The sequence below is a fragment of the Balaenoptera physalus genome (genome assembly GCF_965194825.1).
Source record: "Balaenoptera physalus genome assembly, chromosome: 7".
In the NCBI taxonomy this organism is placed as follows: Eukaryota; Metazoa; Chordata; class Mammalia; order Artiodactyla; family Balaenopteridae; genus Balaenoptera; species Balaenoptera physalus.
Genome location: NC_138886.1, coordinates 62,784,466 through 62,811,337, shown reverse-complemented (window position 1 = coordinate 62,811,337; position 26,872 = coordinate 62,784,466). Strand labels below are relative to the sequence as shown.

General features: G+C 37.0%; 1 protein-coding gene and 1 long non-coding RNA gene across 3 annotated transcripts in view; one reads left to right on the top strand and one right to left on the bottom strand.

Annotated features, from left to right (window-relative positions):
* Positions 1–512: 512 nt before the first annotated feature.
* The window catches only part of LOC309664964 (uncharacterized protein), a gene marked incomplete at both ends in the record, with an annotated part of 52,346 nt that continues 25,986 nt past the window's right edge, over positions 513–26,872 (top strand). Inside the window, 4 exons of one of the 2 annotated variants that reach the window (XM_082471139.1) lie at positions 513–640; positions 8,496–8,606; positions 10,403–10,475; positions 20,921–21,019. In XM_082471139.1, coding sequence (XP_082327265.1) covers positions 513–640; positions 8,496–8,606; positions 10,403–10,475; positions 20,921–21,019 — 411 coding nt within the window. Of the gene's footprint in view, positions 641–8,495; positions 8,607–10,402; positions 10,476–20,920; positions 21,020–26,872 lie in introns of those variants that run through there. The other variant, XM_082471140.1, reaches the window with a different exon arrangement.
* On the bottom strand, positions 635–20,924 carry LOC309665003. The gene is made up of 3 exons (XR_014266144.1): positions 19,552–20,924; positions 12,091–19,505; positions 635–6,355 (listed from the first exon to the last, which is right to left on the bottom strand). It is a non-coding gene; the product is annotated as an uncharacterized lncRNA (long non-coding RNA).

Sequence of the window (26,872 nt, the reverse complement as noted above, 5' to 3'; positions counted from 1 at the left end):
CAATGCTATGAATTTTGTAATTTTCAGCATTTTTTGATGAGGAAACAAAGGCTCAGAGTAGTTAACTTGCCCAATGTCACAGAGGAAATAAAGGCAGAGGTAGGATTGGAACCCAGGGCTGGTTCACTGTGAACCAGGAAACAGTAGTGCCTTAGTTTGGGCTTAAAAGGTACATATGTTATGTTGTCTTCATTTTCCCATTAATATTATGATGATATAAATAATTCTGTTTTCATTAAACATTTTCATAAATATCTTTAATAACTGTGAAGCATTCATTATATGGATGTTTTATAATTCATTCAATTTATTTATAAATACTCTCCATGCCATTCCCCAAACAGATCTAGTTTTGCAAGCTTTGTCGTATTGAGTTGATTTAAGTTTAGTAAACTTAGTTATGTATTTCTCTGATGGGGGGAGGTTATTACCTACTCTGGTTAAATTTTAATGTAGATTTTCCAATGTATTTTAATTTTAGGAAATATTACACTGAGGGGAAACTATATCTCATGATGGAAGAAATAATAGGAATCACCCCCGTTGAATCGGTGAGGGAGATGAAGCTGCAGTTCTGTGCTCCCAGACCCGCCCAGCAGATGGCACCTTCCCCGTGGAGACCTAAGTTTCACACTATCTGGTGAGAGCTGCAGTTTTCTTTGAATCATTGTAATTCTGTAGACAAAAAATGTCTTAATTTTGAAGCTCTTGTCACTTCGAATTTGGAAAGATAAAGAACAGTGTGCTAAAATCCAGATATTTCACGCACTGAAAATTGAGGTGAGGTTGGGGTAAAGTACATAGGAATGTCTGGGAAGGGATGGCAGTCAGATTCCTTTCTTCAAAATGCATCACTGCTGGTGCTGGGAAAACTGGACAGCTACATGTAAATGAATGAAATTAGAACACTCCCGAACACCATACACAAAAATAAACTCAAAATGGATTAAAGACCTAAATGTAAGGCCGGGCGCTATAAAACTCTTAGAGGAAAACATAGGCAGAACACTCTTCGACATAAATCTCAGCAAGATCTTTCTTGATCCACCTCCTAGAGTAATGAAAATAAAAACAAAAATAAACAAATGGGACCTAATGAAACTTAAAAGCTTTTGCACAGCAAAGGAAACCATTAACAAAGTGAAAAGACAACCCGCAGAATGGGAGAAAGTATTTGCAAATACTGTGCATCAACTATACCTCAATTAAAAAATATATTAAAAAATAAATAAATAATAAAATTCTGAGAAGGGAAAAAAAAAATCCATCACTGCTTTCTTCAAAATGCACCAGGGAACAAGATTTGTTTTTTTTGTTTTTGTTTTTGTTTTTGTTTTTTTTTAGTTTTGGCTGTGTTGGGTCTTCGTTTCTGTGCGAGGGCTTTTCTCTAGTTGCAGCGAGCGGGGGCCACTCTTCATCGAGGTGCGCAGGCCTCTCACTGTTGCGGCCTCTCTTGTTGCAGAGCACAAGCTCCAGACGCGCAGGCTCAGTAGCTGTGGCTCACGGGCCTAGTTGCTCCGCGGCATGTGGGATCTTCCCAGACCAGGGCTCGAACCCGTGTTCCCTGCATTGACAGGCAGACTCTCAACCACTGCGCCACCAGGGAAGCCCCAGGGAACAAGATTTTTAAAAGAAATGTGGGGCAATCATAATTAAGACTTTGTTTTTGAGTTTTTACTTTTTGAACATTGAAATATTTCATGTGGGAAGGAACACAAATAAGACTGAGAATAACCTGAGGCTGAAAACATTTGCAAAGTAGAGTATGCCAGGTGCTTTCTTCTGTGTGGTGGATTTCTCAAATGTTCTCTACCTTTATACTGTGAATATGTAATTAAAGTGGATAATGGAATAAGAGAGAGATGTGAGGAAAAATAAATTTGCTTTTTAATTTTCAGTAATTTGAACATACTGAATTAAAATAACTAGGCAACATACTTTTCTGTCAAATCTAGTCTGGAAATGTGTTTAGAAGCTAACAGTTAAATAAAATGGAAATTAATGAGTTTTTTTAAAAATAAAGCTTCCAAAACATTTTGGGAATTATGGTTTTTACTTGTCATAAATGTGTACATTTTTTTCTAATGTCAGAAAAATTCTTTCCCAGACTTGAATTATTGAGAAGTTTTTATTTATTTACTTTTATTTTCAAGGAAGAGTAGCTTAAAATGGATTGGATAATTTCCAGGATTTTTAAAATAAATTCTGATCTGGGTTAAGACTGTTATACATATTTTCCAAAGACAAGGCAAGTTCGGGAAAATAAAAAAAAGTTTAGAAAATGAGGTTTTCTTAGCAAGAAATGGATTTTACAAATTAACTATTAAAAAGCCCAGTTAACTATATATTTGATTCAACCCAATAAAATCCAAACAGTTTTTTTTTTTGGTGGAAATTGAAGCGCTAGCCCTGACATTTACATGAAAAAGAAATGTACCTAGAATAGCCAAAATTATCCTGAAAAAGAACAAAGTTGGAAGACTCACACCACCTGATTTCAAGACTTACTGTAAAACTACAGCAATTATAACATTGTGGCAAGAATAGGCAAAGAGATCATTGGAACAGACCATGTACCATCAATTTTCAACATAAAATGTATAGTCAGGTAATTTTCAGGTAGAGCTTTTTAACAGAGTAACGAGAGTCTTCTCCATAATGGAGTCAGACCAAGTAGATAAATGTGGGGAAAATGAACATTTACGCTTACTCTATACAGAAATCAGTTCAAGGTGAATCATAGAACTAAACAAAAAAGCTAAAATCACAAAGCTTCTGGAAGCGTATATAACATCTTTAGAACCCTGTGTTCGGGGAGTTTCTTAGAGTGGGCACTAAATATAAAAGTTAAAAATTGGACATTATCAGAATTAAACTTCCATTCATCGAAAGCCACTGTAGAAAATGAAAAGTAAAGCCACAGACAGAAAATATTTGCAAAACATATATCGGACCAGTGATTTATATCTGGGTTACGTAAATAATTCCTACAAATCAAAAAAAGGACGACCTAACTTTCAAGTGGGAAAATATCTTAGAGAACTTTACCAAGGAAGATCCCTAACCAATAAGTATGTGAAAAGATGCTTAACATCAAGAGTCATCAGGGAACCGCAAAATAAAACCAAAATGAGATAATGCTACACACACACTAGAATGGCCAAAACTTTCAACACTGACAATACCCAGGATTGGCAAGGATGCAGAGCAACTGGAATTCCCACACGTATTGGTGGGAGGTGTAAAACTATTCAACTAACCACTCTACTGGGTTGATTAGTGTCTCCCCAAATTAATGTCCACCTGGAACCTCAGAATGTGACCTTATTTGGAAACAGGGTTTTTGCAGGTGTATTCAAGCTAAAATGAGGTCATAGTGGATTAGGATGGATCCTGAATCTGATGACTGGTGTTTTTGTAAGAAGAGGGAAATTGAAACACAGGGAGAGAGGAGACATACAGGAAAGAAGGCCATGTGAGAAGACTAGGTAGACATTGGAGTTATGCTGACACAAGGCAAGGAATGGCAAAAATTGCCAGCAACCACCATAAGCTGGAAGAGGCAAGTAAGGATTCTTCCCTAGAGCCTTCGGAGGGAGTTTGTCCGTGACAGGAACTCGATATCCAACTGCCTGATTTCAGAAGTTCTGGATTCCTGAACCCTGTGACAATGCATTTCGGTTGTTTTCATCTACCCAGTTTGTGGTACTTTGTTATGGCAATCCTAGGAAACTAATACAACCACGTTAGAAACTTAGGCAGTTTCTTATAACCTTAAACATATATACCTACCTTAAAACTCAGCGATTCCCCTCCTTGGTATTTACCCCAAAGAAATGAAAGCATATGTCTGTGAAAATATTTGTATAAGAGTATTCATAGTGGCTTTAGTTGTAATAGCTGAGACCGGAAACAAATCAAATGTGCAAGAAGGGAATGAATAAAAAATTGCTTTATATTCATATAATCAAACACTGTTCAGCAATAAAAAGGAATAAACTCTATAGCATGAATGAACATCAAAAAACCAAACCAAACAAGACAAGACAGTAAAAGAAGCCAGAAACAAAGAGTATTTATACTCTATGAGTCCATTGATATGAAGGTCAAGGGCAAGCAAAAGTATTCACAGGCAATTAAAATTAGACCAGTGAGGGGAGGGGAGGGGTCGACCTGAGAGGGCCTGAAGGGACTATCTCAGACACTGGAAAAGTTCTGTATCTCGACTGTGGAGGTGTGGTGGTGTTGTTTAAGTTAATGTATATACATTTGTCAAAACCCATTGGGCTATAGACATAAGTGGATGCATTTTATTAAATGTAAATTATATTTCAACAAAATTGTTATAAAGAAACATAAATCTTGGAGCATTTCACGATATATAATATTTACCTCAATTTAAAAAGACGAGAAAATCCTCATTTAATTTAATGAAAATGTTTATCCCTCTTCTGTTTTTGAAAACCATACTAATTATCTGCTTTCTGAACTCACTTTTAATTCTTAGGCAGTAGATGATTTTCAAGTGATTTATTTTTATTCTCTAAGTTTTCCAATCTACCTTGAATGTAAGAATTCATACAACTCATACCGTCAGAGTTCACTTCTGTGCATGTTGGCAAAGCCTTAGCTCTCAGTTTCCTCAGTTGGGAGGGTTCTAATAACTTATCAGGACATAATTTGCTCTGTTGGCTATTTTGTTAGGAAGGGAATAGGTCACTTGCAGGGGCCAATCAAGTGCAAAATAAAAAGACCTGTACTTCAAACTAAGAATGTACAGCTTTAAACAGCATTCAAAATGTTCTTGGGCATTTTTTCAGATGGGAGGAACGGACAGAATTTGGCCTGTCTGAGAACAAAGAACAAACCAGCTTCAGGTGGGCAGTATCTAGTTCCGGTCTGACAGCTTCTTGGCAAGTATTATGTGTATCAAGCTCGACTGGATGGAAAGGAGGACCTGAGGGGAAACACAGCAGAAGAGTGGGGGCAGGAAAAAGAGAGAGGGAGGCCCCTGGAGGGGCCTAGGGAATCCACACTGCCCAGCTGCTTCTGTATTTATGGTGCAGTGCCAGCGCCATCATGTGGTCATCAGTGGAATTTCAGAGGAAGAAAGGAATTCTTTCCCCACTACCTTTGAAGAGTGGAATAAAAAAACCAGTCACCCAAAGGGCCTGAAAAACTTTGAGAAGGCTATCACACTATAATTCTTTTCCATTTAAAAGCTGAAGGGATTCTTGACATCTCAATTAGTAACACATCTGGAATCGTGGTTGTTATCCAGATACCTGTTATCCGTTCCTTCATTCATGGAACATTTATTAAACACTGTGCCAGACCCTGTACTAAGCAGGAGAAAAGCAGGCATCATGGTCTAATGAAGCAGACAAACCTGTGAACAAAATATTAGAGCAATCATACAAGTACTCTAGTGCAGGACTGAAAGAGACACTGCCACTGAAAGGAGCCAAGTGGGAGATTTTAATATTTACCAGAAATGCTATGATGTCCCCTCCACCCCTGCAATTTGGTGCTATAATCTTATTCCCTGAAAGGCCTGTGTTGATCCTATTGCTTGTGTCACTTGCCCGTACACTTTAAAAAAATCTAGCTATAATTATTGATTGATGGATGGATTGATTCAGTAATTATTTATTGAGATCCTACTATATGCCAGCACTGCTGTTAAGTGCTGGGAGATAACAGATACAAAGGGAAAAGACAGAAAATGTTTCTTCTTTTGTTAAGCTTGTGTGTGGGGAGTGAACTGTTAAAAAAAATGTCATATATGTCATATATATAAAACATAAGCTATTTTCTTTTTGCCTATTTCTTTTTGTTGTTTTTATTTTATATTTCCCACCCATGTCTGTTGTTCCTTACTTATTAGCTTGTGAATAATTATTCTAAACTATTTCGAGTTAGTTTGAGATTTTTAAATCAGCCTGACTTCTTCCTGAAGGATTCTGGGAAATTGACTTAACTTTCCTATTCCTCAGAAGGGTACTTGGGTTTCATTTATTTGTTAAGCCACAAAGTCAGAATTTGGGAGCAGACTTCTAGCTTAGCTCTATTAAATGCTTCATTTGTCAGGTTTACTTCCTCATCTCAGTTTCTCCTGGCTGCTTTAGGGTCATGCATGTAATAAACATGAATGGTATCAGAATTTTATAATCAAAGTAGCAGATCTTCGGAAGCTGGCAGCACGCTGCATACACAGCCAGCCCCTGCACCTTGGCACTCACAGGCATCAGGGAGAGGTTTGCAGCCTCAGCCCCTCAATCACACAGAGTCGGCTGTCTTTCCATCTGCTCCAACTTTGGGAGCCAGAGCAGGGAAGGGGGACTCTTCTAGTGACCTGAAATGAGAGAAATAATTTAAATCATCACACTGAACTCACTAGAGGAGGGGGCCAGGATGCCCAGACTTTCCGCTTCAGGCTCAACTACTTTCCCCACCAATTTAATCAGCCCAGTGGCTCGTACCTGTAAGCCTATCAGCTTCCTGTTCATTTAAATTTGCAGGGAGTTTTTTTTTTTTTTTTAAATTGAAGCTAAATAGAGATTATGTGTTATTTCATATAAAATACAGTTGTAAATTCTATGCTGTGGTAACTTTCTTTTAGCTCCAGGTGTTTCAGACATTAAACACAAAACCAACTTTGTGCTCTTTATGAATTTCAAGGAAAACGTCTTTTGATTCATAGTGCCATCTGAGAGGAAAAAACTGTAATCTTTGCCAAAAAAAACAAACCTGTCATCAACAATAAAAAAATATCCTTTGCCTAAATTTCTATATATTTACATGACCTGGTCACAGTTGTTGAAAAATGTACAGTCTACATACATTTGATAACAAAATTGAAACATTAAAAAATTCTCCTGTGTATCGCTGACTCAAGCCTTTAAAGACATAAATCTGATCTGTCTATGCTTCTACAGAGAACAGTTGTTTCATCAGAATTTTAAACATGTTATTGGTCACTATTAAAACAAGTCCAATAAAAGAACTGAATCCTCATTTAAAAATACATATTTAAAATATTTTTCAGACTTTAAAACAACACCCAAAAGCATGCCTTGCAATTTTATTTCTGAGGTCTTTGCATTTAGGACATATGAACCGACTGTTTTCCCTTTGTGAAGAGAAACTGTGCTGTTCTCATCCTAGCATGCCTCTTCAGGGTATTAACTGCTTCCAGAAAACCATCGTCAGTTGAATCGATGAAGCATCCTCACTGCACAACAGAACAGGATGTACTGATGAGATAATCCTTTCCTTTGTGAAGGGCCAGTTTGAGAGACAGGCTGGATTAACGGCGTGCATTTTTAAAGTCGCGGTTCACAGCCAGCTTCATTAAACTGCATTAATAATCTTTGCAGTTTTATTGCAGCAATAACTGGTGAACATTCTGTTGTCAAATAAATAGGCTTTTATATTTAAAATGGTTACTATTCTCATAGTCATATATTTTTAGAGAACTTATTTCCCTAAAATTTCCCTCAGCCTGACCCTAAGGTGCCTAAGTTGTCTGATGAAGGTCATCAATAGTGTAAACAGTTGAGATAGAATCTTCATGAATAAAGTGACACTTTCTAGACTCATCCCTCTGAACCTCCAAGTCTATACCAATTTAACAGAGTCTTGAATTGTCTGTAAAATTATTTCAAAATATAGGTCTCATCTATATGTTACTCTCATGGCCTAATTAATCAAATACTACAAAGAAAATAACACTGTTTTGTATCCAAGGCAACAATATAGTATATTGCGCCTTTACTAGGGTATTTTTTGAGCTTGAATTTGAAAATCAAGTATCAATTCCATAGCCATAGCATTATTTACTCATTTTCATGAAGGATAAGAAGGCTTGTATAACTTGACACTGAGAATAGAAAGAGTTATTTAAAGATTATTGCTCTAGTTCATTGCTTAAAAAGTTCCTCATCTATGTCATTTAATAACAATAATAACCACAATAAAATAATAACGTTGTGGTCCTAAAACACTATGTGCTAGATACTGTTTTAGGCACCTCACATATACTAACTTATTTAACTCTTATGACAGTGTTATGAGATTGGTATTATTATCCCCATTTTATTGAGGAGGAAACTGAGTCACAGGAAGGAGGAGTAACATTCAGAGTCACATAGAGAGGAGGTGGTAGAGTCAGGACAGAGTCTTGTCACGTGCTCTTCCTGCTAAACGAATCCTCTCTGTAATCTTTTTTATTTTTTTTTTACATCTTTATTGGAGTATAATTGCTTTACAATGGTGTATTAGTTTCTGCTGTACAACAGAGTGAATCAGCTATACGTATACATATATCCCCATATCCCCTCCCTCTTGCGTCTCCCTCCCACCCTCCCTATCCCACCCCTCTAGGTGGTCACAGAGCACCAAGCTGAGCTCCTGGTCCTATACAGCAGCTTCCCACTAGCTATCTATTTTACACACGGTAGTTTATATATGTCAATGCTACTCTTTATCTCTAGGCTGAAATCTTCCTTCAACTTCATATCTGGCTGCAGACCGTCTCTTCCCGAACAGCCCACCAGATCATCAAATTCAGCATGTTCCAGATGGAACGGAGGATCTGCTGCCAGGTACCTGCTGCCTCCACCCTTAACTTCGATTGTCTAACTTACCTTCCCAGTTGTGATGAAGATGCTGTCAGGCTCCGCTCTTCCTTCCCCATCAGTGCTTGCCTCACTCACACTTGGTCCCAGCCAATTCCCGTATTCTACCTATGAGACGCCTTTAGCATCTCTTTCCTCTTCCCTATCCCCAGGCTCCATTCTCTCCGAGGCATTGCTTATCTTTAACCTGGACTTTTGAAATTGACCTTGAGTGGTTCTTCCTATCTCCATTCTTTCTTCTCCAGTGAATCCTACACACTACTCGCAATGAAACTTACTAAAACATACTTCAAATCATTCCTGCTAAGAAAATCCTAGTAGCTTGCCTATAAAATGTATAGTAAGCTCCTAAACTTTCCACTGTAGGTTGTTCATATGATAACCTCAGCCTTGTTTCATTCCTTATTGCCATTTCATCCTTCTGTCTCTGCCTATCCATTTTTGCTTGTGAAATGTTCTTTAATTGTATTTTGTTATGTCTGATCCACCATCCCAATACCAACCCATTGCTTCCAACTCACTGTTGTGTCTCTCCCACGTTCTAGATGAGATGTCCACTTGTTTGGCCAAATCTTCTTTCCTAATTTTTCATGTCTCTCCCTTTCTCTTCATCCCCTTCGCTAAATCTTGGTTCAAGAATTCTTGCTTAGACTAGAAAAATGTTTTCCTAACTAATCTACCTAATCTCCTTTATTAAACCCACTCAGCATTATCACGTCAGGGTAACAGTATCAAAACACACACTTTCACCTTGTCAATTTCCTGTTCAAAAGTTAGAAGGGCTTTCTATTTCCTACAGATCAAACTCCAAAGAGGCCACCATATGACACAACTACAGGGAGCCCCATTCAGGTTTTATTCTGTTGGAGTCTTCAGACTTCTTAGTTTAGCATTAAGCAGTATTTTGAGAACCAGTAACAGAAATGTTATTCTATTACAACCTGCCCCTCCACTCTCCCAGCCCCAGCAAGGCATACACCATCACCAAGAAAAAAATGGGCCATTACCTTCAGGTATGTTGGGGAAGCATTGAGTCAAATAGGTTCTCTTTCCTGGAGGACGTTCATATGTCTTCCATATGCTAATGTGTATGATGAATCTCCAAAAAGAATGTCTATGGAAAAGGGTTGTTTTTGTTCTCCTCAATCACTCTTTGGTATTTCCCTGGACACCAGAGTTCTCCAACCTAGAGTTTAGGAAAGCCTGCCCTCCACATTCTGTGCTCCTGTCATTGCCCCAGGTCAGAGGCCACCTCAGAACTGCCTTCCCGACCATCTTGGTGGAAGTTGCCATCCCTCCTCTATGCCGTCCTCCTGTTTTATTTTCTTCTTAATACTTGTCACAATTTGATGTGATGATGCTTATTGCTTGTTACTTATTTTTTGTTGTTTTTCCCTCTGGGATGTAAGATCCAAGGGAACCAGCATTCTGTCTTGTCTGTTACTATCTTCTCCACGTGGGATAGTACCTGATACACTTAATGCGGGGGTTTTTTTTTGGAGGGAATATATGTTCCAACCAAAAGCCTTGCTTGTGGCCTTGCATCTCCTTGTTTCTCTCCCTACCTAACTGAATTTAGGCTTATGTTACACGGTTGAAATAAAAGTTTCCTCCTCTCTGAGGTTTTCCCTGATGGCCTGACTCATCCCAAGTAATAGCTCTTCTACTGAACTTCTGTAATGTTAGTATTTGAATAAGTCAATTTAGTTTGAACAGTTAATATTTTTTTACATAGAAATGCTACCTTATTCCCCCAACTATAGGGTATTTGCCTTGTGGCCAGGATTGGTGTCATACGTTGGATATCTCCGAAATAACCAATACATGGCTTCTCAGGTAAGCAATAAATATCTGTTACTTGATTAAGTAGATATTCCCATTCTATTCCCTTGAAGGATGCAGTGCCATGCTCATATGTGGATTGGCTGGGAGGGTTCCATCCTAGCAGGAAGTATATCCCATGCTGGCAAGGAGGTAGAGAGAGGGTTTCTACAGCAGGAGAATCTTAGGGACTTGCTTTGGGTTCTCCTGTATGTGTGCTTTCTGGCATTTCCATGTGTTTGGTAAGTCTTCCTTGCCAGTAGCTACGTGGAACGGAAGAGGGGGAAAGTCTCCCTTCTGGCCTACAGAAAAGGAATTGACAGAGTATGATCAGTCATAGAGAGGGGGAATATGGACCTTGCAGGGAAGCAGAGGAAAATGTACCTCTTCTCAGTGTGCAAAAGGTAGTTTGCACTTAAACAGCAATTTTTAAAAGTGTGTATGATATGCTGTTTTGAGAACCTGTTTCCTTAAAATGCTTAATTTACAGTATTTCTACATGCATTATTTCATGTACAATATGACAGAGAAAAAATATGGAAGATAAAACTGATCAAATAGTTTCGCTAATAGCCAAGAGGTTTTCAATTTAAATATGATGGATTCTGTTTGGGTGGAGATGCTATACATTCTCAACTTTAAAATTATTTCTTATTCTCAGAAGAAGTAGCTATAATTGGAAGGAGTTGGGGTGAAAAGGTATAATGAAGAAGTTAGGGAAAGAAGGGAGTTTGGGATCGAATAATACAGTGTGAGTGATAATTCTTGTCTCGTGTATACATATAGGGTCTTAAATTCAGCAGTGCCAGCAAAACCTCTCTGGCGTCAGGGACCTTGGATTGAGATGATACTTCCTGTAACAAATCAATAGGCACGTGCATTTTTATGTAAGTTACTTAAATGTTAATCCATCTTTAAAATTATCACAGCAATTCCATTTCTTTTATGTAGAAATAAGATGTTCTTTGTTGAGACAGGTTAAGCTATTGGGTCTTCATCCAAGTGATGTGGATTAGGAACATCTGGAGAACCTACCCTTGTTTTTTTATTAATGGAAAGCTTGTAAGGCTTAGTGATTTATAACTTCTGTATATTCTAACACACCATCTGATTTTTTCTTTTTTTAGAACTTTATTTCATTTGGAACCTTTATGTGATGATGTAATATGCCACATATGAAACTTTTCTAATGAAAAAAGCCAGTATATCTGCTGCATGTCAAATTACATAGCCAGGAGGGGCATGATTTGGAGCAGACTCTACCTAAGTGTTTGGATCTTCTGGAATGTTGTCAGGGTGCTAGTTTCAGCTTGTCTCCAACCATTCCATCTCAGCCTAGCCTGGGACCTTAAGATGAAAACTACCCACAGGTGGATTTGGCAGAGCTTTGAGATACTCTGTGAGAGAAAAAAAAAAAAAAGCGTTGGGTATCAAATACATTTGAGGAATTGCAGAATTCTAAATCTCCTGTTTGAAAACTCTCACGGCTTGTTAGCATATTAAGGCTTTGAGAATTCTTAGAGCTCTACAAAATTGGGTCTGTCCTGTTCCCTTTACTTTCCTGTCTTCATCTCCCACGTCTCTCTGTCAATCTCTGGCAACTCAATTGATACGGGTTAGGCACACTCACTTGTCTGTGGGTCTCCCGGCTGTTGGGTAACCTAGGAGGCCCCAGTGAGATGACTGGAGCATCTTAGCTCTGTTGTATGTGCCTCTCATCCGTCAGCAAGCTAGCAAAGGCATAATCTTCTGACAGTCACAGAGACACAAGAGCCAGCAAGCCTTTCAGTGTGCTTATATCAATTTGCTAATGTTCTATTGGCCAAAGCAGGTCACATGGCCAGGCACAGACTCAGAGCAGGCAGGCACTGCAATGCTACAAAGTAAAAGATGCGGATACAGGAAGAGGTGAATAATTTGGGTTACTTTTGTAAACTACCATATGTGTTAGAACTTTAAATTTTTTTTGTTTCCCTCTACTAGAATATAAGCTCCACAAAGGCAGGGTTTTTTTAATCTATTTTGTTAACTACTTGCTTTTATTACTTAGAACAGTGCCCTGCACATAGTAGGTACTCAATAGATATTTGTGAATGAATGCATAAAAATAAACCCATTTAACTGTGTTTAAAGCCAACATTTTCAAATATGTTTTTCAATTGATCCCATTATTAGTGGAAAGCCAGATGAAATGTCATTGGAAAGTAGAGACTCTTCAGATATCTATGCCTTTCTTACTGAGGATGGAAACTCCAGTAATTCATGGAAAATGATGATCTTTACAAAGAGAAGAATCTCTCAGTATTTCTTTTGCCTCCTTTCATTCACCTAACTAAGTTTTAGTAAATGACTTTCATGTATCAGGTGTGTACTAGATGCTCATGGTAGTGGAGAGCGAGAATACAGCTCCTGTCTCTGGAGGTCTCAGATGAGTTGAAGAACAAACCTATAAAACTGAACTTTGACCAATATGATATGCGCCATTGTAACGCTGTTAAAACAGCCCCCAAGAACACAAAGGAAGAAGTGTTCACATGTGCCATAAGATATGAGAGAGAGCATTCTACCTTTGACTATCATATCTATTCAGACTGATAGAGTCACTGTTCTAACACAACTTGCATATTGCCAACATAGCTGTTCATACCATTTAATCTCTTCGCCCATCCACACATTCACCCTTGTTCTCTGTTCTTTCCAAATCCTACCCATTCTTCAAGTCTGACCAGCAATGGAACATTCTCTGAGTTTGCTTACAGTTTTCCCCTGAATTCATCTGAATTCCATAGCATTTATTGTCTGTATCATAGTCATGTGTAATACCTACAGACATCTATTCTACTGTTTTTTAATTGACTATTTAACGCTCCTATTGTTCATCTTTTCATGCGTGACTGTTTTGTCTTTTCAAAGAATTAATAACTATCTTGAGGGTAGAGTTGGTGTTTCTTTTCTGGAATTGCTAAAAATAATGCTTGCTATAATAGGTGCTCTGATAATTCATTAGAAGGATATACTGAAAACTGAAAGTTTTAACTTCCATTCTTCACCTCATTATGGTCAGGCCTGATAATGCACGTGAGCTATTGGCTGTCAGTACAGAAATATTTCTACTTAGGAGTGGTGTTTATGTACTGTCTTTATGCTGGAAACCAGTTACTACTTTATATGAAGCTGCAACCACAAGCCAGTATTTTTAACAGGTTGAAATAAAACTGACAAATATTAAGAGGTTTTGGAAATGGATAAGAGAAAATTTTAAAATGGTGAAATGGCGAACTATAAATGCACAGGGAGTTAAGAGATTTCTCTACTGGCAAAGAAAATGTTGAAAAAGGGAACAAAGAAAAAAGATGTGTTACCTGCTGGTTTTTGGCTCCAGGGCAGAGCAGTGAAGCATTTGTCATCTGTCAATTAGTTTTGCAATTTCTATACACCTGCATATTCTATCCATTAGCCCCACAAGGGTGCCCTTTAGGGGGAAATTTTGCTTAACATGGTACTTGATGTGTGGGAAACTCCCCAAATAAACCACAAAACAATCAAGTCAATTCATTTAGGTTGAGAAGAATCTGAATCTTACATTTGACTTGGAGGCCCTTGAAAAAGGCAAAAAGGATCTCATCAATATTCAAAATAGTCACTGATAGAAACTGCTCCAAGTCATAGTAATGATGATAAGAGAAAGGAAATTGTTAGTTTACTCATAGTCATAGTAATTAAAGCATAATAATCTATTCAGATCCTATTAAAGACTGTGTCTCACTCAATACATTTCTGGGCAGGTGATGATAAGAGAAAGGAAATTGTTAGTTTACTCATAGTCATAGTAATTAAAGCATAATAATCTATTCAGATCCTATTAAAGACTGTGTCTCACTCAATACATTTCTGGGCAGGTTTTAGGCTACAGGCCATTCAAAACTCCTTTTTCTTAAGTTCTACAATCTAAGGAATTTCTTGCACTCATTCATGGCTCTCTCATATTAGGGGATTGGTGCTGTGTACAGCTGATGGATTAGCTTATTGCTTATGAACTTACTTCCCATTTTCAGTGAATACATTTTGTTGGAGGTCTCATTGGTATCTGTATGGTATGAGTATTCATCTTTAAGCCTTATCCTTTTGGAATGAGCTGACTATGGACGTCTCCACCTGCATAGTTGAGAAACCTGTTGCTGGACTCAGAGTAATCTCACAAAGGTCAGAGGCCTGACCTGGAATAATTTCTTTACCTCAAAAACTGGTATTAGCTACAGACATCAGTAAGCACACAGTATACTAGAACACATACAATTTTTTTAAAAAGAAATGTTATTTTTGCCATATTCTATTAAACTTGAATTTATTTCATTCTCACATTTTTCCTTTCATTTATGCTATATGTAGGTATTATAAGGGAAAAGATTGTTATTTGATTACATTAAAATCAGTCCAGTCCTAGCTAATACAATAAGACAAGGCAAGACTGAGAAGGAAGATATGAAATTGTCTTTATTCACAGATGATATGATCATCTATGTAAAATATCCAAAAGAATTTACAAAATAATTCCTGGAACTAATGAACAATTACAGCAAGGTTGCAGGGTACAAGGTTAATATACAAAAATCATTTCACTTTCCTATGTACTAGCAATGAAAAAGTGGAATTTGAAATTGAAACTATAATACCATTTATATTAGCATCCCCCAAAATGAAATACTGAGGTTATAAATCTAACAAAATATGTGCAAGATCTATATGAAGAAAACTGCAGAACTCTGATGAATGAAATAAAAAAGGAACTAAATAACTGGGGGCATATTCCATGTCCATGGATAGGAAGACACTATTGTCAAGATGTGAGTTCTTCCCAACTTGATCTATAGATTCACTGAAATCTCCTTCAAAATCCCAGCAAGGTATTTTGTGGATATTGACAAACTGCTCCTAAAGTTCATATGGAGAAGTAAAATATCCAGAATACCAACACAATATTGAAGAAGGAGAACAAAGTTGGATGACTGACACTACCTGATTTCAAGATTTACTATAAAACTACGGTAATTAAGACAGTGTGGTATTGGGGAAAGAAGAGACAACTAGATCAATGTAACGTAATTGAGAGCCCAGAAATAAATCTGCATAAATATAGTCAACAGATCTTTGACAAAGGAACAAAAGCAATACAATGAAGCAAAGACAGTCTTTTCAACAAATGGTACTGGAACAACTGGACATCCACCTGTGAATAATGAATCTAGACACAGTTGTTACACTCTTCACAAAAATTAAATCAAAATTGTTCATAGGCCTGTGCATATAAATGTAAAACACAAAACTATAAAACTCCTAGAAGATAACATAGGCGAAAACCTAGATGACCTTGGGTATACTGATGACTTTTTAGTTACAATACCAACGACATGATATATGAAAGAAATAATTGATAAACTGGACTTCATTAATATTGAAAACTTCTGTGAAAGACAATATCAAGAGAATTAGAGGATCAACCAGAAACTGGGAGAAAATATTTACAAAAGGCGCATCTGATGAAGGACTATTATCCAAACTATACAGAGAACTCTAAAAACTCAAGAATAAGAAAGCAAACAACCTGATTAAAAAATGGGTTAAAGACCTTAAGAGACACCTCACCAAAGAAGATTTACAGATGGAAATAAGCATTTGAAAATATATTCCTCATCATATGTCATTAAGGAAATGAAAATTATAACAGTGAGATACCACTACACACCTATTAGAATAGCCAAAATCTAGAACATTGACAACACCAAATGTTAGTGAGGACATGGAACAACAGGGACTCTTATTCATTGCTGGTGAGAATGCAAAATGGTTTAGCCACTTTGGAAGACAATTTGGTAGTTTCTTATACAACTAAACATACTCTTACCATACAATACAGTAATCATGCTCCTTGGGATTTACCCAAAACAGTTGAAAACTTATGTCCTCACAAAAACCTGCACATGGATGTTTATAGAAGCTTTATTCATAATTGTTCAAGCTTGGAAGCAAGCAAGAAGTCCTTCAGTAGGTGAATGGTTGAATAAACTGTGGTACATCTAGACATTGAATATTATTCATTGCTAAAAAGAAATGAGCTTTCAAACCATGAAAAGACATGGGGGAAACTGAAATGCATACTACTAAGGGAAAAAAGCCAACCTGAAAAGGGGACATACTGCATGATTTCAATTATACGACACTCTGGAAAAGGCAAAACTATGGAAACAATACAACGATCAGTAGTTACTGGGGGTTGAGAGATGAATAGTAGGAGGACAGGATTTCTAGGGCTCTGAAAATATGTGTAATACTATAATGATGGACACATGTCATTATGCATTTGTCCAAACTCATAGACTGCACAACGCCAAGACTTAACCCTAATGTAAACTATGGGCTTCAGGTGATTATGATGTGTCAATATCAGTTGTAACAAATGCACTACTCTGGTGGGGGATGTTGATAATGGGAGAGGTTGTGGATGTGTGAGGGCAGGGGGTATATGGGAATCCCTGTACCTTCTTCTCAATTATGCTGAAACTACTCTAAAACAATTAAGCCTTAAAAATAAGTCTATTTTAAGAAAGTGTAGATAAAACAAAGATAAATATTAGAAAATCATTTTCAACATAAAAAGCGACATGAATGTGTAAGAAATACCTTCCTCCCTTCACAAGGCAAAAGACATGAGTTTATAAAATTAGAAATGCAAATTTTAAAGTGTTATGCCAGCTCTCAACTACCAAACTGACAAAGATTATTTTTAAAAACTTTTTTTTACTTTTAATACATTTTTTATAGGTTGTACTCCATTTATGGTTATTAAAAAATATTGGCTATATTTCCCATGTTGTACAATACATCCCTGTAGCCTGTCTTATACCCAATAGTTTGTACCTCCCACTCCTCCACCCTGTGTTGCCCCTCTCCCCTCTCCCCACTTGTAACCACTAGTTTCTTCTCTATTTCTATGAGTCTGCTTCTTTTTTTGTTATATTTGTTTGTTTGATGTATTTTTCAGATTCCACATATAAGTGATATCATACAGTATTTGTCTTTGTCTGACTTATTTCACTTAGCATGATACCCTCCAAGTCCGTCCATGTTGTTGCAAATGGCAAAATTTCATTCTTTTTTATGGCTGAGTAGTATTCTATTGTGTGTGTGTGTGTGTGTGTGTGTGTGTGTGTGTGTGTGTGTATACACCACAATGTATACCACATCTTCTTTATCCATTCATCTGCTGATGGACACTTAGGTTGCTTTCATATCTTGGCAATTATAAATAATGCTGCTAGGAACATTGGGGTACATGTGTCTTTTCAAATTAGTGTTTTTGTTTTTTTAGATATACATCCAGGAGTGGAATTGCTGGATCATATGGTAGTTCTATTTTTAGTTTTTGAGAAAACTTCATACTGTTTTCCACAGTGGCTGCCCCAATTTACATTCCCACCAACAGTGTACAAGGGTTCTCTTTGCTCTACATCCTCACCAACATTTGTTATTTTTGTTCTTTTTGACGATAGCCATTCTGACAGGTGTGAGGTGATATCTCATTGTAGTTTTGATTTACATTCCCCTGATGATTAGTGATGTTGAGCATCTTTTCATGTGCCTGTTGTCCATCTGCATTTCCTCTTTGGAAAGATGTCTATTCAGTTCTTCTGCCCATTTTAAAAATTGGGTTGGTTTTTTGATGTTGAGCTGTATGCGCTCTTTATTAATTAAATTAATAATATTAATTATTATTTAATTAATTAATAAATATTAATATCCATAATCATTTATAAATAAATATTTATTTATAAGTAAATAATTATGGATATTAATCCCTTGTTGGTCATATAACTTGCAAATATTTTCTCCCATTTAGTAGGTTATCTTTTTATTTTATCAATGACTTCCTTTGTTGTGCAAAAACTTTTAAGTTTAATTAGGTCCCATTTGTTTATTTTTGCTTTTATTTCCTTTACTTTAGGAGATGGATCAAAAAAGTATTGCTGTGATTTATGTCAAAGAGCGTTCTGCCTATGTTTTTCCTCTAGGAATATCCAGTCTTACATTTAGGTCATTAATCCATTTTGAATTTATTTTGGTATATGGTGTTAGAGAATGTTCTAATTTCATTCTTTTACATGTAGCTGTCCAATTTTCCAGCACCACTTATTGAGGAGACTGTCTTTTTCTCCATTGTATATTCTTGCCTCCTTTGTCATAGATTAATTGACCATAAGTGTGTGAGTTTATTTCTGGGCTCCCTATCATGTTCCATTGATCTGTGTGGCTGTTTTTATGCCAGTACCATACTGTTTTGATTACTGTAGCTTTGTTGTATTGTCTGAAGTCAGGGAGTGTGATACCCCGAGCTCTGTTCTTCTTTCTCAAGATTCTTTTGGCTATTCAGGGCCTTTTGTGTTTCCATACAGATTTTAAAATTATTTGTTCTTGTTATGTGAAAAATGCCATTGGTAATTTGATAGGGATTGCGTTGAATCTGCAGACTGCCTTGGGTAGTATGGCCATTTGAACAATATTGAGTCTTTCAATCCAAGAACATGGTATATCTTTCTATTTGTGTCGTCTTCAATTTCTTTCATCAGTGCCTTATAGTTTTCTGAGTACAGGTCTTTTACCTCCTTAGTCAGGTTTATTCTTAGGTATTTTATTCTTTTTGATGCAGTAGTAAATGGGATTGTTTCCTTAATTTCTCTTTCCAGTAGTTCATTGTTAGTGTATAGAAATGCAACAGATTTCTGTATATTAATTTTAAAGTTAAAATAGAATTCACAATGAAGACAAGAAACAGAGGCTCTCATTTAGTCCTGGAACAATTCTAAATTGATGTCATATTTTGGAGAGCATTTTTATACCATATTTTCTTTCCATTACTTTCTGTAAAAACTTATTCTCAAACATTCAGTTTGATATTGTGAGGACAGAATGGAGGACAAAAAGCACAACTCAGTCTTGTGGTCTTTTCCTCCCTTTTTTCCCTCTTCTCCTTTTCCCCCTCCCTCTCTCCTTCTCCTTCTCCTTCTCCTTCTTCTTCTTCTTCTCTTCCCCTCCCTACCTCCCTCTCTCCTTCTCTTAAATGTTGAAAAATGGGAGGTATTTAGTCAGTGAAGACCAGTGTTGAAGTTTATATTTATCTCTTCTCTAGTACAAAATGTAGATAATACAGAAATTTTTTTCTGGATTATTTTTCTTGCCAAATGGTAAGGAGTTTTTCAAGGACACTCTAAAGACTTCCTCCCAGTGTACTCTTGGCTAATTGTACCTCCAAGTTTTTGGCATAAACCTTTGAAAGGAATTTTTTAAAAATATGCTCTATTAAATTTGATAGGAACATTTGCATTTTGTAGAGAGAAGATTCACACATGATGTATTTGATTTCAAGCTTTTGCAGACTCCTTTGAATTTTTCACTAATATCACAGGGCAGAAACTAGGGACTTAAGAGCCCTTTGGTTACTTTGCCTAGTCAGACAAGCTTGGGATTCCTGGGGAGAGGGGCATTCCAGTGAGACAAATAGATATGCAAGTGTACACTGGACACAGAATTACTGTGCATATATATTCCAGCCTGATGTGGACTAACAGTAATCACACTTGCTCAGAGGCACATTTTGACTGCCCTGGATTATTATTCATTAAATGTAAGATTTCCTATCTGTAATCTAATTCCCAGCTTTGAAAAGAGGAGCAAATTTAGAAACTTGGAATTTTCAGAACAGAAAAAAAGATATCTGTTGTCAATTCCAGACTTTCTTCTCCTTAATCAGAATTCTTAAGCTATAATCTTTCTTTGTCTTGTTCTTACATTAGTCTTTGTTGGTGAAGTTTCTAAATTGGAGAGAAAAGTGAAAATATTGTCAGGAAAGATTTCTCAAAGAATTTGTGGTACTTTCCTCATAAAGTGTATTTATAACTAACATATAAATCTCAAAATGTAACTGTAAGTATTATCCTTCATGTGAGGATGTGAGCGTGCTTAATTAACAGTAATTAAGCTTCATGTAACATACATTTTACGATCAATTTAGAGGTAGACAAACAGAGGCATTAAAGTAATGCAGACCTCAAACTAGGCACCATCTTGACTGGATAGCAGATATTCTGTGCTGAGTACCCAGGACAACTCTCACATGTGGAAAGCTGAATTTTAGGGAAACCAACTTTCCTAAAATTAATGTCTCTGTTTTTAGGGAGCAAAAGAATATCCTGGGAAAATTTGAGAGAAATTAAACAAAAAGGATGGAAGCATTTTAAGGAAAAGGCTTATGAGTCTCTTGGGAGAACAAAGTCCAAACTATAAAACAGCAGACAAAAATATATACAAAATGTTAAGAGGAAATACCACAAACGTTTTTACTCAATTACTGGTTCAATATGTGTGAGATTAATATCCTTCTATCTCCTTCCTATACCCCTTTCAAATAGGAGCGGGAAGAGGGGAAAGAGCTGGCACAGACCAGAGATATTTTCTTGAAGTTGCAGAAGAAAAAGGCTTGTCTGGAACCAAATATCTATAACCTCTGATTTTCTTAGAAATAAGAAAGCAGTTTTTCCAAAAATCATTTTGCTAAGAAATCCAGTCTTTATTTCTTTTTTAAATACATGATTAAAAATCTTATTTAAATGGCAGACCATAAGGAATGTTGAAGTATTTTGGAATATCTAAATGCTTCCAGCTGCTATCTTAATTTTAAAATATTTCTTAAAGGGGATTTCCAGGCTGTTGGCAGCAACAGAATAGAATTTCTCTGGTTTTTTTTCTTGTTTCTGTTTCTATTATTGGATTTCACAATGTATCATATGATTTCCTTTGGAGAGGCAATAAAATGCATTCATTTGGAAATTATATTATTTCTTAATAATGTAAAAGCATATATTTACATTAGTTTGGAGTTATTCAAGTTGGTGGAAATGACATATTAAGATACAGTGTTCCCCTACCGATGCTAGAAAATCAGAACTAGAAGGAATGTATTTTGCCAAAAGACATCATATAGAGAGAGAGAGATTAAACTGGGGTTAGACATCAGGTGCCTTGCCCTGATCTCTTAGGAGTGCCAAGGTTCAATCTTTGTGGTGCCCGGCAAAATGTGCCCAGAAAAAAAGAGTTCCCAGATTTCTGAAGGTGGTGTGTAGGAAACAAAAGAAGGGGGTATTATTCACTAAATTTCCTCTAATCTAGGTCCTAAAACTCTGATTAGCAAACCTGTAGACTGAAGTTAGTCTTGCATACCAAAGATTAAAGAAGTGTCTATCATATGTCTCCACCATATTCAAGGTACCAGTTTTATCTCCCACCCCCACTTCCTTAAGAGAGAATCTGCAAAATCTGTAATTCTGAGCTCTTCCTTCTGGTCTAAGCTGCCTTCACAAGTAGTGAATGCGAGACACAAAAGATGGATTAGATAGTGTCTCTCATGAGTTTCGGAACAAGGCCATTGAGAGAATGAATTAGTAGTCTGTGGAGACCAAGGTGGAAAATTATGTAGTCCCTAAGATGAAGGCTGCCATTTTAGGTTGGATTTGATGGTGTGCAAATATTATAAGTCAGTCCACAGAAGAGGTAATACCCCAGGAGAAGTAGAGAGAAGAAACATCGCAATCAGAGAGGCAGAGACAGGCAGATACCGCTCTCAGGATGTTCCTGAGTGCCTGCTGTGTTCGTACTGTGCTCCAAGCTGGGCAAGGCTTGGGGTATGTGGTAGACTTATGAGGCTCCCAAAGATATGTCCATGTCCTAATTCCTTCTACCTGTAAATGCTACCATATTTGGAAAATGGGTTTTCACAGATGTGATGAGAATCTTGAAATGGAGAGGTCATCCTGGATTATGTGGGTGGGTCCTAAATGCCATCATGAGCATCCTGGTACAAGAGAGGCAGAGGAAGATAAGACACACAAAGAAGGGAAGGAGGCAGTGTGACCAGAGAGGCAGAGATTGCAGTGATATGGCCACAAGTCAAAGGATGCTGATATCCACCAGAAGCTGGACGGGTCAGGGGACGATTTCTTTCCTAGAGCCTCCAGTCGAAATGTGACCCTGCTGACAGGCCCTTCTTCGATTTTGTCTCATGAAATTGAGTTCAGATTTCTGGCCTCCAGAACTCTGAGAGAATAGATTTCTGATGGTTTAAGCCACCAGGTTTGTGGTAATTTGTTACAGCAGCCATAGGAAACTAATACAGGGATTTCCTTAGCATGAAATAAAACATCCTTTCTGTTCCCAGGTAGTCAAAAATCAATTAGATGGGAAAATCAAATACCCAGTTAACTAAAAAAAAAGTAATGAAGTCCTTATTGAAGGGGCCGGTTAGCAAATGGCCACGAATTGACAGAAGAATGAACATATGAGTTCTTCTAGTGAGTTCTAAGATGTGTGGTAGGGATGGCATTAGAACTGGACCATGAAGTCAAACACAATTAGTTTGAACTGAGAATATTTAAAAATTTCAGGTGACAAAGCCCATAAATGCATGATTAATACATTAAATCTTCCTCTGTCCTCAAAGAAAATAATGTATAAAAAACAGAGATTGAAATTAAAATAAAATATCCCTTAGAATGCTAGGCAGGCCTGTGAGCAAAGATCACTGTGTCTAATGATAAAGGTAGGAATTTCTGTAAAACTTCCTCATTTGCAAAAGGCAAAGCAAACATTCTCAAAATTTATAGAACAGATCAAAAGTGAGGTCTCTTTTTAAAATTTGATTTTAGCCTTATCCTCTTTTTTTCCTCCCAATGGTGTGAAAATGCACAGTGGATGTTATTAAACGTGAAAATGACTTTTCCCACCCCATCTATCTTCTGGATTATCTCATTTTTTCTTGTGGTTGATTCATTGCTTCTTCTTTACAGGAAAGGAGACAGGGCTGTGTATTTACTGAAAAGTAAAATCAAGGGCAAATGACCATGTGAGTGGAGGAGGAATAGAGTTCAAATTCATAATAAATTAAAATGTATTACTTTCTCATCTCAAGGCTGAGAAACTCCTGTTTACTTGGAATGTTGAGGATGGAAATTCTGTAAGACGTAAACTCACACAGGTTAGGGCCATGGAACACTCCCGGCTTATTACCTTCCAGGGCTGCTTTCTGCTTGTATCTGTCAGCTATATCCCTAGTATATTAAGCTGATCCTTTCCAGAAAGGAATTTAGTAAGTAATATGCTTAGATTAAAAAGTGCCAACATAACATTACACATGGAAATTCCTAACGATTCTGAGACAAATTTGGGTTGCGTAAGATAAAAAGATATCAGGCCAAATTCCTCAGAAACTATTACCACGGAAAAACACTGCTGCTTCAAAATAAAAAAGAAAACAAAGCAAGTTAGCTCCGGTATACATTGTAATGCTTACCAATATCCAGTTCTCTCTCCTTCCTGGGCGTGAGGGAGACTACCCTTCCCTGATCCCTGGCAGTGAGATGGGGCCATTGACTTGTTCTTGTCCGTGAAATATGATCGAAAAAGCCTCTGTGTGGTTTTCTACTACTTCTACTGTCCTCTGAAAGGAGTTCTGAAACCACATTTTTTAAATTATGAGTTTCCATCAGCTGCAGACTTTGTGGAGTAGAACAAAGTACTCTTGTATCGAACATTCAGAGTTGATGAGAAATAGTCTTTGTTGTATTAAGACTCTTAGATATCAGAGTTAATTTGTTACTGCAGTATAACCTGCAGTTTATCCTGACTCATTCTATACTAGTCAACCAAATAAAGAAGTAGACAAACAAAAATTTATGTTTAAAAAAAACTGGAGAGAAACATATCTGGCTTAAAGTAGTGTGACTTGGCATATACTTTTTAATATTTGTGTATTTCCATATTTATTTGTATATATCTATATATACACACAAACTACCTTTATGAATGGATAAATTATACTTTAACAATCATTATCTCAAAAATCGTACTGAGCGTAAAGTGAAGACAACCACCTTGTACTCTTAGAGATCTTTGTATTTCTCTCTTTTAGTCCTGTTCCCAAATGTTTGCAAATAGAATATACTCTAAAGATAAGCTGGCTTTTATCTATTGCCACAGTTCAGATTTCATATTGGTGGCTTCTTCCAAGTGGTTCCTTAAATGGGTCCAGTCCTTAATTCAAAAACGTGATGTTTTCCAGCATGTTGACACTCAGGTTGTTTCATTAGCTCTAGAATAGTGTGTTATATGAAGAATAGAGGAAATTGTTGAAACTAGTTATTGAGGCTTGTGTTGGTTCTCCCCTTAATCTTATTCTAAGAGATGGAAAATCCCTCCACGGGTCCTCTGCTTAGGGATCTGGCATCATATAAGCTTTCCTACTTGTCTGGAGTAACAATTCTTCACCTTGGGAGTGAGAATAATTAACCAGTATGGAGATGTCTGTGGGTATGTGTGTGTGTGATGGTGTACCACAAATGCTATGTATAAGTCTTCCATCCTCAACTTTTCATTTTTGCCTTTTTAGGTAATAGAGTTAGTTGGTTGCATTAAATATTGTTTTGATTGTTAAATATGTAAAATACAGCAGACATTTATGTAACCACAATTACTATACAAAAACTATAGAGATCTACAAATCAATAAAAAAAATGACAACCCCATAGCAAAATAGACAAAGGACATGAGCAAGCAGTTTACAAAAGAGGAAGCCAGGATGCCCATTATATATATAAAAGATATTCAGTTTTGCTAGTAATCAGGAGAATGCAACAGAGAAATGCTGTTTTGTAGCCATAAAATTAGACATAGTTTTAAAATCTAATAATGATAAGCATATTGAAAAAGTGAATTCTAATACATGGTTATTGGAAGTGAATATTGGCACAACCAACTTAAAGAACAGTTTGGAATTATTTAGTGTTATGGTTTGAATTGTGTCTACCCCCCATAAGATATGTTGAAGTCACATTGTGCAGTACCTCAGAATGTGACCTTATTTAGAAATAGGATTATTGCAGATGCAAACAGTTAAGATGATGTCGTACTTGAGTGCAGCGGGCTTCTCGCCTAACGTGAGTGATGCTTCTGTATGGAGATGGCTGTGTCAGGATACAAGGAGAGTGCCACATGACATGGAGGCAGAGATTAGAATTATGCGGCCACAAGCCAAGGAAGGTCTGGGGCTGCCAGAAGCTGGAAGGGGCAAGAAAGGGTCCTCTCCTAGAGCCTTGGCCCTGCCAACACCTTGATTGCAGACTTCTAGCCTCCTGGAACTAGGGGGACAATACATTCCTGTTGCTTTAAGCCACCCAGTTGCAGGTACTTTGATATGACAGCCTTAGGAAACTAATACATCTAATAAAGCTGACAGTGTGCATACTGGTGATCCCCAATTCTGCTTACCTTTCTCCCACATTCAAACCAAGAACCTAGTGTTCAAACTGAAGTCTACCTAAAGTATTCGAGGGACCTCAGTGATAGATGTTTATGTGTATGTACAGAAAGACGGTGGTGAAGAGCAGTCAACTCACGTGGTTTTGGCTCCTCACCCTAGCTTCAACCAGAGTTATTTGTTTTTGGTTCTGATTAACATTTCCCTTGAATAAAGTCTCCCATGACTAAAAATAAGCTTGAAAACAACTGGAATAAGAAAATATTCTTTTGTAAAATGATGACATTTCCTTTATAAAAGCTTTTTGATCTAATTTAAAGCTTTTTCTATTTTCACTTGCTTTACCGTGTTACTATTTTTATCTCTGTACGATACATATGATATTCTTATTTTAGTGAAACCTTTTCTCCCTTCTGGTATTTTTACTCCTGTGTAAGTCTAGTTTTATTCTTGACACATATTGGTAGTACGAATGTATCTGTTGTATTAATCAAGATTCTATTAATCACATTTTTGTTAGCTATTTTTATTTTTTAAGTAAATATTATTATTTTTTAAATATTTATTTATTTATTTTTGGCTGCATTGGGTCTTTTTTGCTGCACGCGGGCTTTCTCTAGTTGAGGCGAGCGGGAGCTACTCTTCATTGCGGTGCGCGGGCTTCTCATTGCGGTGGCTTCTCTTGTTGTGGAGCACGGGCTCTAGGGCACGCGGGCTTCAGTAGTTGTGGCTCGCAGGCTCAGTAGTTGTGGCTCGTGGGCTCTAGAGTGCAGGCTCAATAGTTGTGGCACATTGGCAGGGGATTCTTAACCACTGTGCCACCAGGGAAGTCTCAGGAAATATTATTTTTATTTCATATTGGGGTGTAGTTAATTTACAATGTTTTAGTTTCAGGTGTACAGCAAAGTGGTACATTTATACATATACATTGTCCATTCTTTTTCAGAGTCCTTTCCCATATAGGTTATTACAGAATATTGAGTAGAGTTCCCTGTGCTACACAGTTGGTCCTTGTTGATTATCTGTTTTATATATAGTAGTGTGTATGTGTTAATCT